The sequence below is a fragment of the Dysidea avara genome, chromosome 6, assembly GCF_963678975.1.
Source record: "Dysidea avara chromosome 6, odDysAvar1.4, whole genome shotgun sequence".
Lineage (NCBI taxonomy): Eukaryota > Metazoa > Porifera > Demospongiae > Dictyoceratida > Dysideidae > Dysidea > Dysidea avara.
Window position 1 is genome coordinate 12,684,963 of NC_089277.1, and position 14,415 is coordinate 12,699,377.

A 14,415-nucleotide genomic window follows, 5' to 3' on the forward strand; every position below is an offset into this window, starting at 1 on the left:
TCAACTGGGCGTGGTAGCGATTTATGTTTACGAGGTTATCCCCAGCTTGCGTAAGCAGTCATTCGTGTTAAACTATTTTAGCAACCACGCTTTAGACTCAGTAGAAAATATTATACTGAATTGATAATGTCGAGCAAGTCCGCATCGCAGTTCAAACCCAAGGAAGGAATCTTGCAAATCAAATCGAATCACAAGTGGGTGAGCTACAATTTCAAAACATCCGGAGTGTACTTTCATTACTTTAAGGTTAGCTATATCTATCGATACAGCTGCAGTGTGTAACTTTTGCTTTTAGTCTGGGAGACTAGTTGGTCAAGTATTTAAACATGAAATTAAAGAAGTCACACCCTCTACAAGGAATCACAAAGGTGCTGCCCACTGTTTTGAGGTACACTACTCTGGATCTGGTTCACCATGGATTTTAAGTGCATCCACACAGGTTAGCATAAAATTGTGCCTGTCAATGATATAGTGGTCATGGTACTGATTATAAACATTGTGCATGAAGCAACCAGCACTCAAACAAAATAGCTATACCACTGGGAAAATCCTAAAAGACTCCCGGTTTGCTATAATGTTAGCCTTGTATTGCTTGAATTGTTCACCTCCCGTAATTTGAGTCTCAACCCTGCCTTTTGCAGCCACCACTAGCACTATTCTAACCTGGGACGTTCCAGTTATACACATGGAATGTGTATGTATCCTGCATGGATGAGCAATAGTAAATGTTTCGATGTTCTATATAATGACAGTTTAATTATAGTATAGTGATAATTTAACTTAAACCCCAGTGCGTGGGAGTATCAAAGCGCCGCGCTGGGTTATAACTACCATACAGCTAGACAGAGCGGCGCTGCTACTGTACGATATATTAGTTATCACCCAGTGATAACTAACTTATCACCCTGTTGCGGAGCCACTCAGTCTCTTTCGTGACATCATAATAACCGCGAATGGCATTGTTTACCAATGGAACAAAGAGCCAAATAAGGAAATATTGATACAAAACACACCAATACAGCACTTAAAACTACCTAAATCTTACAAGAAAACTGTTAATCCTTTACACAATAACACTACAAGTTACCAATACGATAGTTTAACAAATGTCAAGATTAGTACGTGACGATTTTCGCTCCAGCAATCACTCCCAACGGTCACTATGGTGAAGAACTAACTTCCTCTAGCTTCATCGTTCTATCTTGGACTATGGTAGCCACTTGTTGGTCTTTATTTTTCTCTTGCACACCACGCGACACCACCATACCAATTTCTGACGAAGGCGAATCGTACCTGGAACCGCTGCTTCATAACACCGCCCTTCGCTACAGTTTGTAGGCAGTATGTAAGGTCTCTCTTGTGGCTACGAAGTAGAATCTCCACACAATTCGGACGAAATCTTGAGCACAGTGACAGGAACTCAAACCGGAACTTAATTTACTATCCGTAAACTTCTGCGCACTCCCGCGCACTGGGATATAAAACAGTTATATCCCGTATACTCGGATGATATCATTGTTATTACACTCGTCCTCGGCTCCGCCTCGGACTCATGTAATAACAATGATATCACCCTCGTACCGGGATATAACTATAACTTAATTTCCTGATATTATTTGAAAATGGCTTGTGTTTAGCTATATGTTATCATCATTGGTGTGTGGCATAGTACATGTTGTATGAAAGTGATGATGTGATCATGATATTGTTCATAATATACCCCCTGCCCTAACAGATTTATATGATATACAAGTATATGTATGGTGTGTGCCAGTATGGTTTGTGCTATAGACAATGCAATGACTATGTGTATATGTACATGACTATATATGTGTATACGTACATGCCGATTTCACAAAGTAGGCTCACTTACATGGCGTATCGCCACAGGCATGGCAAACATGCAGAAGGTCGGACTGAGCCATGCAAACATGATCAAACTTCATAATTGCTGCATGAAGCCACTAAAGCATGTTGCTATCAATTACCTATTCAATCCTTACAAGTGGTATTTTGGAAAATGTATTTGGGAAAAGTGTAGTTGTGTAATAGTGCATGTGTGTGAATGTTGTATGCAGTGATATTGTGTAGTTTGGCTCAAGAGCATATAGCTATAGTGGTATTTACTTGTACATATAAGATATCATCACAAGCTATGCAATTTGAAATTGAGTATGGGAATAAAAGTGATTATTACTTAACAATTATATAGAGTGGCCATGTAAACTATTACATATATTATTATATTGTTTATAATCTGTAGGAAGATTGCAAAAGATGGATGGAATGCCTTCAACAGGGTTCATCAAACAAGTTAAAGGTATGGGTAGCTCATTAATGTGTGCGGCATATAGTTTGTTGAGATCTGTGCTCATTGTGTCAATGTCATCTGCTGGTACAGAAGTTTTTGTAATCTTTCCATTTTAATACACATATGTAGACTTATATATACTATCAGGATTGAATTCAAACCTTGTAGGGCTGAAAACTGATCTTTATCATAAAATCATCATTACATTATTAAAAGTCTCACCAGAAATACAATACAGTGGTCAAGTAGCTCACACAACAGTTGTTAAATTCATGCATGTGTATTCACAAATGGCAAGATTACAGAAGCTGCTGAAGTATAGCTACTTGTTTAATCGGCTGGATACATGGATTTCAAGTATTGTAATTGTTTTAGATTTCCCAAACTCCAAACTCCTTTCTCAGTCTTCCTTCTCCACAGTCACCACCTATATGGTCAGGCTCCAACCCAGGCCTATATAATGCTAATGATCCACCTTTTCAGGTATGTTACTATCATCATAGCAAATAGTTGCACGAAATTGTATGTTTGTTTAGCTCTGGGTAGCTACTCACATGTCCTTAAATGCAAATACAATGATAGATGTTGAGCTAGCTGTAGTGTTGAGATAAACATGTGATTGTGATAGAAATATGTGGCCATGTATACATTAATCATTGTTACATTTGCATACATGCGCATTTGTATATGCATCAATGTATGTCATGAGTATGCATGTGACTTTCAACATGCAACTGTGAATGCATCAAGATAAATGCCACGTCTAGGCTATTTTTGATTGAACAGTTCAGATTTGCCTTTGCATGTATAATATTTTTACATTCTAAGACTTTGTTTTAAGTTGTTTATTCACATCCGATTTCGTATTTGTATTTTTGGGACAGCATTGCTAGCCATGAACAGATAGTCACACCAATGTTCTACACATTTTCACTAAAGCCATACCTCTGATTTGTTCAGGCTGCTTTACAAAAGACATGTGCCAGCCACTGAGAACGTTCTGGCACCTTGTAATGCCACTAGCTAGCCAGCTAGAACATGAGTCTAGAGACATGAACAGCCTTGGAGAATTCCCCAGATATTTTCTACGTACTTTTTTAAAAATTTCAGTGACAGGTGGTCTTGACCTAATTTTAAGGTTGGAGACACCATATGACCCACTTGGCCATTTTCTGTTCATACATTTATTACTTGCCCACCCACCACCATCCATGGTGATGTACTTGTGTTGCAGATACCATTGTAAAAAAAGGTGCTTATATCAATAGCTGGCTTTCTATGGATTGAGTGAAACAATTAAACACTATGGTTGGCTGCATTCACAGTGAAAATTTCAAGCCTGTAGTTTTTGACATACTGGATTGAAATGTTTAAGTCACACATCTCACAATCTATTGATGAATAGTTTTCCCATATTAGGTCACATGCATGGTTATATTGTTGGTTGATTTGCTGTAATGAAAGTAGCCAGCTTTGTATCAAGTGAAATGTGTAAATACTATGTTTGTAAGATAGCATGTGTGTGTGCAATAATATTCGCATTATGCAGGGGCGGATCCAGGGGGGGGGGGACCTTGGGGGCTGAAGCCCCCCCCTTCATATTTAGGCTTTACTTGATCAATATGCTGAGTATTATAATGAAATTTTGTCTTAGCATAATTATATGATCACTAATAATACAAATACTCATAAAACCACCTTATAAACGTCTTTCCAAGGTATTTTCAGTGGATTTATGCTAAAATTTATGCAACAAGGACACGAATCAGCATTGGAGGTTTACAAGATCGAGATACTCTAATAGAGCAGTCAGCTAACTACTCTAATAGAACATTCACTGGAAACATGTAGTTGGTTCTGTTATGGAAATCTGCCTGCACCTATACATGCAATGAAGTGAATTGGTCTGTTTAAAGGGTTTCATTCATCTACTTGTGTAGTTAATATGTATGACAATACTTAATTCAGGTTCACAATTTCCATTGAAAATGCTCTTACTATAGATTCAATCTTGTATTGTTCAAATTTCACTTTCAACATTATTATTCTAACATGCACCTATTCAGTGTTGTGCAATTGTGAGAGGGGTGCATCATGTACTTGGTTGTCTGTACCTACCCAAACTTTTCCATTAGCAAAATGCTTCAGAGAGCCATACCTATAATCTAAAGGCAGTATATAAAATATCTACAGGCAGAAAATATTATGAATTTTATGTGGAAATGTCTCCAAATTGCAGTGTTTTAGCATCTATTTTTCAAAATTTTCCTGGGGGGGGGGGGGCATGCCCCCAGACCCCCCTAGTTCCAGCATGCTTCACATGCTGGGAAGTGTGCTTCGCTACCTCTACCCAAGACATTAGCACCTTGAGTTAGCCCCCCCCCCCCCTTTTATTAATCCTAGATCCGCCCCTGTTATGTATTGAAACCAACAATACAGCTATTATAACAGGACCACTACATAGTTTTTGTACAGTATCTACATGATAATTGTAAACAGTACCATGATTGATATTACTGTATGCTGTCTGTCCTTAGAACACCACTTTGAATTCATCGCATGATGGATTTGTTCGTAGACATTCATACAGTGGAAGTTATGTGCACGATAATGACTCAGTGATGCTACAGCCTAATCCAACTATGTCTCAACATGGACAGAATTGTTCACAGTCTGTGCCAGTGGGTGTAACAAGGGAACAGTTTATGCAGGAAAACCAACCTGAAAGGCATTTTTTGAATGTGGATAGTCACCACTCTAGTTTCCAACCTTTAGAAAGGTGGTATGCTTTTGCATGTCCTTGTTTATATTTGCTTGTGTGTGAGCCTGCTCATGTGTGAGTATCACACATATTTAGCATGTTTTCAAATTATACATGTTTAGAAGTGATACATACTTCCTCTTCTCATTAATTCATTGGGCACCCACATTGCAATTAAGTGAGAATGAGTATTGTTTATATAGCTTAGGGAAAATTAAAACAAGCTATTGTATAGTGTGTAGTGTTGCACATGCAGAGCTATACTCTATGTGCTCTATGCCCTTTACCAAAAAGTAGGGGTGTACGTGTAAAACAAACTTTTTCACCCTCACTTTTGTTGCTGTAATGCCAAGCAATGATTGTACTATTCCCATTTTGCATGTTATGTACTAGATAGAGCCCACAAAACCAATTTACTCAATTTATTATGCTTTGAATTGTAGGACTGGTAGATTACACAGTGGCAACCAACAAAAATTACCACCAGGAAAAAGATACACTGTTTCTACAGGAGCTATACCACAACATGTTGGGAGTGGATACAATTTTAACCCAGCAAATACTACTTACGATCATATGCATTCCAACACTGGCTATTGTAGCATAGAACAAATGTAGGTCTTTGTTTTAATACACTGCATGTATATGCTATATACACTCACTGTGTGAAGAATATTTTCATTATCTTTGCAAGGCTATGTTCACCCTTCAGTGCATGCCAAACTGGTGTTAGGCATTCTATTGTTGCTATTAAGTGTGTATAATTTATACCAAGATCCTTAAGGAGGCTTATCAGTGGTAAAATGACAATTGAGTGCTATAAGTACTGTTCTTAGGTTTTCCAGTTCCAGTTTGCTAGGTTAGGTAATCCAAAGGCTGCAGCACATGTTGCTGTCAGACCTTCAGTGCTGGTCACTGTAAAGCTTTAGTAGCAGTAATAATAACAATAATAAATGATCCAGTGATTCAAATATTTCAGTTTATGAGTTGATAAGGAAACAGAAATGGTGTATAGTTAGGTTGTTACGTTATGTCACTCAATACATGTTGCAAACTAATAAAGTGGCTATACATATGTAAATAGTTTGCACTTATGTTTCTTCTATTTAAGCTAAACATAGGCTGTGTATTCATGTTATGCACATGTGTAAACTATATACCAGCAATACTTTTTCATTAAAACTAGTTGTACCCTATATAGTAAACAATTTCAGTCAAATGATGACTCTGAGTACTTATACATGGCAAAAGGAAACAGTCCCACTGCAGCTGAAATTATTGAGCAAACTAAACACCATGATACACAGAGGTATATGTGATTTAAATATGCAAATTCTTGTTAATCAGAGAAAACTATGTGACATTAACATGCAATGATTTATCTACATTAAATGGCTGTATCTTGAAAATGTAATACCAGTATTGTTAACTACTTATAGAATTAGACCAAAAATACTTGTCCAGTAGCTTTTTGAGGATATAAATACAAATTTTCCACATTTCAGGGTATCTTTTTAAACAGGCTCCATTTCATGGACCAATATGTGTATGTGTCATTTTACGTATGTAGTTATGTTTTGTATTCCAGATCTAAAGCTGGTGGATATCAAAGTAGACTATCAGATAGCCAACTATCTCCACCTCCTCCAACTTTACAGCCAAATGGTGATGGTTATGAGTACATGGCAAAAGGTGTAGGGCCCATGTTTAACCATCAAACTCTTATATCAGAAGATAGGTAAATGTCTATACAAATTGCATGTTGCAATGTGCTAGTTATTTAACAACAGTGAATGTGCCATGTGCTAGTTATTTAACAACAGTGAATTTTATCTATGCAAATATCATAGTTGTTTCAGTACATCCAAAAAATCCGTTCAGATTAGTATCTAAAATACAATGTACAGTGTTACAGTTATAGAAATTACTTTTTAAAAGTTCATACTACCTATCAAACAGTGTGATAGTACTGTTCAAGTAGGGATTCCCCAAAAGTGACACTTGTCACCTGAAATACCACCTTTGAAAACATCCCAGAGACATCTCACATGACAAAAATCACCTCTATGGAATAATATTAGTCCATCTAACATAAAATAAAGCATTAAAAAACAAGAAAATACTTACAGGGGGCCGGATATAGAGTTTTAAAACATGCACCACCCAACTCGGAATTTTTATCTGCTTGCCTGCCTGACCACGCTTGCAAGACTGGAGACCAAATGAATCAGCGACAGCCACAATTTTATGCCACAATAAAATAAACTTACCAGTGGCATGTGGCATTTGGGGTTCTGACAATTAAGTGTGTACCCTCTGCGTCTTGTCTTTCCTTTTATCTCAATCAGTCTTCCTGCAATGAAACTATATTGAGGCATTAAAATTTTCCATATCAACTCTTTCCTTGAGTGACATATTTAGATGCTACAAAATTATTATAAGTGCTTATTATACTTGGTAGATACCTGTAACTTTATGATTGGATTGAGCCACACCCATTTAAAGATTAATAATAATCAAACGTGGCGACCACTCCTCTTAACAATCTATTTACATGATCACACACCCTTAATATTGGTGCTGTTATTTATAATGCTAGCGCAGTCAAAATATGAGATAGTGGCACGGCTCAGGTAGGTGAAGGCTGACTCTAATAACAGCCAATGGAACAGTCACAAGTGTATAGCTGTATGCTATAACACATGCAATGCATAAAATGCATAATTTTTTTGTATGTCTCTTATATTTGTAGCCATTCTCAACCTCCTCCACTACCAACAAAACCACATGATGGTGACTATGACAAGTTTCATTATTTCTCCACAGAGCAGGTGCACATGCTGGCTGACATGTTCACACAAATGGTCAAGATAAAGGAAGGAGCATCTTTCCCTGAACATCCTGATAACAAAACCTCTGCACCTATTGATTTAGGTATTACCATATACCCTATCTATGCATAGTCACGCATTCATTCTATTGACAGACACTGTACTGAAAAGAAGCTCAATGGTCATTTCTGACCAGATGTTAGTGCATATTATTAGCTGTTATATTTAACCCATACATATATTGTAATGTTGTAGATTGTGTGAAAATAGACAGAGTACTGTAGTTGGTGAGGATCACTACAACCACAAGTGGGCACATGCTTGTAAGTTAAGTATTGTCACTTTGCACAGACTGAATTGCACATTTTCAAAAGTATTGTGACTGTGCATTATTATATATGATACTGCTGTGATACCTCAGATCAAAGGAAACCACAAGTGTATAATTCATGTGTTGCCCTGCATTTGATACTGAGGCAGTCGCACGCACGCACGCACGCACCAACACACACACACACACAAACACACACACACACACTTTTAGGAAAACGATTTCAGTAAACCAGGCGCACGCCCACAGCCGGCCTTTGGCCGGCTGTGGGCGCGCCTGGTTTAATAAAGTACAGGGCGAAGCCGGGTGCTTTATTAGCATCGAGGCCAAGTGCCGAGTACATTATTTTTCATATAGCACGAGCAAGGTTATGCTATAAATGATTTATGGAACTTTCTAGTTGTGTAGCTTCACCATACACTAGGACTCCTAATTAACATGTGTTGCACTAATTATTAGCAGCCTGAACAACACACAACTAGTTTAACAAAGTAACTCAAGGTATTTCACCATAGTTTGGCATGGTAGACGTTCATCGCGTCTTTTGGAAGGTTTTGCTCGCAACCCACAATTGATTCTATAATAAAGCACTCTTTGTGGTCGATGAAGCACTGTTGACCGGCTGAGGGTGTACTTTATGAAATTTAAAGAACACCTTTTCCTTTGATCTCGCCCACGTAAAGTTCTATAAATCATAGTGATGGGCAATATCAGCATTTTCAGGACGATACGATATCAATACGATATTGACTAAAATTGACCGATATTGATACTTTTCAATGCGATATTGTAACATTAATTTGCACGTGTAAATTGCTAGTTTTCTCACATGATTTGATAGTAGGTAGCTATGGCTATACACAATGGGGATTTCCCGCCCACATAACAAGAGTAATAGTGATTAGAAAATTGCTGAAGCTACAATTAACTATTAAATAAGCTAAAATACACATTTTAAAATTAACTCAGATCACGTGATGTATCGTATCGAAATATCGAATTCTGAAAAATATATCGATACTTTTCGATATCAGCAAAAAATCAAACGATACGGTATAGTATCGATATATCGCCTCTAATTACAGCACAGCAAATATCACTTGCACCTCAGAAGTGGTGGTAAAACGTAAGTACTAGTTCTTACAAGGCTTTAGCTAACCTTTAGTAACAGACAACTTGATTTGGAGTATTTTCTTTAATAATGAAAAATGACCTCCTGCCTGCATGGAAATTTGAATTTTTGTGGATGAGAAACAAGTAACTAAGCTCCTTCCTCATACATGCAATAAAACCACTATATTCCGTAATAACTTGGAGACATGTAGCTGCCAAGTGTGGATACCAGTTCATACTATGAATAGCACACTACAGTGAAACCTGCGTATTAAGGACACCTTGGGACCAACCAAAAGCGTCCTGATTATCAAGGTGTCCTGATTTTCCAGATCAGTTTGCATGCCAGCAGGGGCGGAGGAAGTAGTTGATATAAGGGAGGCTGACCAGGGGTGGATCCAGACTTATGGTAACTGAAGCACTACATTGTCTCTGGTTTGATAAGGTAAGACCAAAAAAAAAAAAAAAGGTCACAACCAGCTCACAATAGCTTCCCACCTTACCAGCTACGAATTTATACTGATAAACTACATAAAAATCCTTACATAGCTCACTGCACACTGCTCTAATACTGTGATTGCTTTATTGGAGTGACTGTTCTATTAGAATATCTCAATCTTGATCACGGTTTTCAGCCCCACTCCAAGAAGGATAATTTCGTGTGATATCATTCTGAGGGGGGCTCTTTCCGTCGCCTATGCATGCCGGTAAGGGATACTTTGGGATCATTACCAAGCATCCAGATTACACAGGTATCCTCATTTCAAGTGTTCTGATTAACAGGTTCCATTGTAGAGACATTTAGCTGCCAAGTGCGGCTACCAGCTCATACTATGATAACACACTAGCTATAGACTTACACTAACAGGGTGGATGCGGAACACCCCCTTAGGGCAGATTAGGATTTCAAAATGACTGCTGTTAATTTATGCACAATGGGATATTCAGTAGTGGTCGCATTTATTTGTTAGATTTATAAAGGGAAATACTGTGGTGATTCTAGATCTGACCTACAGGGGGGCAAAGTAGGGCACAGCACGACTATTGCGGTATGGCTGTAATATAAAGTAGAATTTCAGGAATTTCAAAGTATTACACACTGCGCAACATCCGGTGTCCTTAAAATATATTGAAACCTATGGGACTAAGACCTTTACACTTCACGGGAGCCCAAACCATCTGTGTTTTCTTATTATAAGAATGTACTTTTATAGCAGCCACTACTCTACAACAATGACGTAAAATTGGAAGGATATGCTGTGTTGTGATCAAGAAATCAGTGATCTTGTGTCAAATGGTAGTGATATCTAAAGGTTTAAAGCTGCATCTTTCCTAAAGCAAGGTATTTTTACTCTTATAAGTATAGAGGATCACTAGGCGACAAAACATGGCCACTAAACCTACTGTAACAGGTGAAATAATCGCCTAATATTGATAGAATCACAGCGATGAAAGATTGCCTATTTCTGCGATAAAATTTTGCATACCGTTGTTCCCAGTCATAGCAAGAAAATTATCTCACTAACTAGACTTTCTAGATGCTGAAAACAAAGTTACTAGAGTCCTCTGCCACGCTGAAGTTGCTTCTTTCCGCTTTACAACACAGCGAATCTTCACAAACCTATATACCATCATAGATAATACACGTAATAGTATTATCTATGATACCATCACTCTGATATACAGACGATTACGGAATCTATGCAACACAGGAAGTCAATGGAAACGTGAGCTTGTTACGTAATTCAAAGCAAACGGAACACGTTTTCGGGTTTTCGCTTGACGGTTTTAGTTGCAAAGATCGTACAATCGTCTGTACCATCATGATGCTAACAATCTGAAGATTACAATTTCGTTCTCATAATAAGAATAAACGGTATAGTTTAGGCTCCCGTGAAGATTTCTTACCTCACTCCCATAGGCTTCAATACATTTTAAAGGACACCTGATGTTGCACAATCGTAATTATTAACCACCAAATTGTGCATGTGTATTGTGCATGTAGTGTAGTGTGTGTTTAATCATATTTCTTTCCTTACTCAAAACAACATTCCGGTATGTTGACTATGCCTTACTAGGCACTGAGAAAGCCTATGGTCTAGTAGTGTAATACTTACTGTATGTTCTGGGGACAATTTTATGTTCACCAAATTGTTATAGCATTGGTATCAGTGAATTTGGAGGATTGTTTGTTGTATTGTTTTCAAAAGTAGATTCCTGGGTGTTGTATAATGTATTCACTATTGGGGGTAAGAATATTAAATGTTCTGTAATTTCAGATTTAATTGTCATTTCATAAAAGGTTTATACATATATGCTAATTTCATCTGCAGCTTTTATACCAAATGCTACACCATTGGATAATCTTGCTGAAAGTATTACAGATATTGATCCACTCTTCAAAGAAGCATTAACTATAAGCAAAGATTCTTTGTCTGATTTTACAAATATTGGAAAGGGTAGGTACATGTAATAATGGGGGTGCAAATGCTATGAAAGTGGTGAGATGCAATTGAATTCCATAGGTCAGTATGGAGAGGTACTGTCAGCACTATACAGGCCATCACCTGGATCAGTTTCTATCAAAGTGGCTGTAAAAAAAACGAAAGTGAGCAATATGGTTTGTATGTTTACAATTATGTGACAACATTTCCACAGGAGGGCTGTTCATCAAGAGAGAAGGAGAACTTCCTGAAGGAGATTATAGTGATGGCACAGTTTATGCATCCTAATATTGTACGTGTGTTTGGATCAGTGGATGAAGGCAAGTGTGTATGCATACATCTTGTCTTGTGTGCCAACTATTTTTTGGGGAAAGAAAAAAAAGCATATGCTATTAAATTATGTTCTTTCAATTGTTCATGGAAAATTTGTTTGTGTAACCTTTCCTTATAGGAACACCATCTCCCTGGCTAGTATTGGAATATTTATCTAATGGTGATCTCAAGACATTTCTGAAGGTTTGTTAATCATTTTGACTTCCAACAATAGAGTGAGCTTCTATTGATACCTTTGTGTATATAGTAGCTATATTCATCTAGTACCGTACACAAATTAATCAGGTTATTCGTCCGGCACTCACCCATCATAACTATAGGTAGTAGTATAAAGAGGTAAGAATTTGGTGATTTCAAGCTAGGGTTGGCCCAGCTTTGTTGAATGCTCACTTCACTCACTGCAACTCACCAAAACCTTATGAAAGTGCCAAGAAGGAAATCATTATGCCTAACAGGCAAACCTAAGGTTAGCATTAGGGTTGAGTTGGGGTAGTGTCGGGTTCAACTTTGGTTTCTTCTCCACCCAGGTGTATAGGTTCTTCTTACTATAGTTACTTATTGAATCACATTTATAAGATGGGAGGTGGTTAGCTAGCAGCAGTAGCACAGTATAGTGTTCCAGGTTTGAACCCTGGATGCTTTGTGTGTGTTGTGTACGTTTTTTTTTCTCTCTCATGTTTTGACAACCTTATTATGCGTGGAACTACATGAACAGCCACATTCAGAAACAATCAAGACCATGCGAACAAGAAAGCCAGCACACCACGCCATGGGTATATTGACAGGAAAAAAATAAACAGGATTTTCATGCATGCATAGCTCCATAGCGCCTTCTCCAAAGCACACCATGCATTTTTGCATTATGGCTGTCCACCAGTTAGGGTAAGCTGCACAGAAAATTTAATTAAATTTGCACCAGCCATTTGTGAAAATTTTAATATGGATGTTTAGAATTTCTTAAATTTTTCTTCAGCTATACGGAGTCTATGGGGGCTTTGATAGGGCCTCGCTTATCCGACCCCGAACAATGTAAATGACTGCTTAATCAGAGTATTTCGCCATTAAGTGAACGTTCTATTAGGGTAAGTGTATGTTCTATTAGAGTAGTTAAACAGAACTCTGTATATAAAAGAATGGGCTCCATTTATCCAAACAAATTCACTTATCTGAACACTTTTGTGATTGAACTGGCACACAGGTGTTCGGATAATGGAGGTCCTACTGTATATATAACTAGATTGCCACAAACTTCGGTGCAAATGAAAAGTGCATTAAAGTTCTAAGTTCACTATGAATCTGATAATATCCATGGAGTTATGAATATTTATTCACACACAATGATCCAACTTTGCTCACTGCTACAGGATAAACTGAGCATGGGAATAACTTAAAATTGGTGTTTGCATAGCAGTGCCTTTTGATGGTTTGAAAAACACTGCTATCTTGTTTGTTTACCAAAAAATGGCGGCCAAAAAATGGTTACAATGATGTTAATGAAAATAAATTTTAATATTGCTTATAAAGACCATGCCATTTTTTCACAGCTTGGCTGTTTATGTGTGGCTTTTACAATTTGCGGAAAGGGGTGTTGGATTAGGGGTCCACTGTAAGGAAAAAAATTAAATTGCATTGCAATTACATTATGTATGTATGTATGTATAATTGTAAATCTACTTTTACGAACTACATAGAATAACAATCGTCCTGTTCATCGTCTGGTGAAGTACATGGTGGATGTTGCCATGGGGATGCATTACCTATCTGAGAAAGGCTTCGTGCATCGAGTGAGTTTAGCTATAGAGTGAACATAAAACACAAGTATTTTATTTTCTCTTAACACAAGCCAGCCAACCACAAATACACAAGTTAGATTAACTGACTTTGCTTTTGTGTAGATACTATTTGGATAGCTAAAGTTAGGATGCTTCGTGTATATATATAAAACCTGCACTACATGTATATATGTACAAACTTTCATTGTAATTCAAGGACCTGGCAGCTCGTAACATTTTCATGGATGAAAATGAACTCTGTAAAGTTGGAGACTTTGGATTATTGCGAGAGACAACCAAACATGAAGACAGTGAAGATGAATTGTATGTGATGAAAGTGAGTTACACACACTACACTGTTCTGCTATGCAAGTCCCAAAGTCAGTTACAGTAGTTATTGTGTGCTATATGTTCTTATTTTGATAATTCTAGGTTGTAAGTTAGTGTCATAGATGGCAACTTTAGAAAGGTACTAAGTTGATGCAGTGGACACTAGCAAATCTATTGCATCAAGACTGT

The 14,415-nt window shown here is 37.5% G+C and overlaps 1 protein-coding gene across 3 annotated transcripts in view; it reads left to right on the forward strand.

Annotated features, from left to right (window-relative positions):
* LOC136258092 (uncharacterized) overlaps positions 1–14,415 on the forward strand; it is a 15,038-nt gene continuing 623 nt past the window's right edge. Inside the window, exons 1-18 of one of the 3 annotated variants that reach the window (XM_066051392.1) lie at positions 1–246; positions 296–439; positions 2,264–2,320; positions 2,687–2,794; positions 4,849–5,090; positions 5,516–5,659; positions 5,844–5,870; positions 6,259–6,381; positions 6,661–6,810; positions 7,825–8,006; positions 8,059–8,101; positions 8,159–8,226; positions 11,681–11,806; positions 11,873–11,955; positions 12,006–12,111; positions 12,243–12,307; positions 13,816–13,908; positions 14,114–14,233. In XM_066051392.1, coding sequence (XP_065907464.1) covers positions 127–246; positions 296–439; positions 2,264–2,320; positions 2,687–2,794; positions 4,849–5,090; positions 5,516–5,659; positions 5,844–5,870; positions 6,259–6,381; positions 6,661–6,810; positions 7,825–8,006; positions 8,059–8,101; positions 8,159–8,226; positions 11,681–11,806; positions 11,873–11,955; positions 12,006–12,111; positions 12,243–12,307; positions 13,816–13,908; positions 14,114–14,233 — 2,001 coding nt within the window. In that variant the 5' untranslated portion in view covers positions 1–126. Of the gene's footprint in view, positions 247–295; positions 440–2,263; positions 2,321–2,686; positions 2,795–4,848; positions 5,091–5,515; positions 5,687–5,843; positions 5,871–6,258; positions 6,382–6,660; positions 6,811–7,824; positions 8,007–8,058; positions 8,102–8,158; positions 8,227–11,680; positions 11,807–11,872; positions 11,956–12,005; positions 12,112–12,242; positions 12,308–13,815; positions 13,909–14,113; positions 14,234–14,415 lie in introns of all 3 variants that reach the window. The other 2 variants (XM_066051394.1, XM_066051393.1) reach the window with 2 other exon arrangements.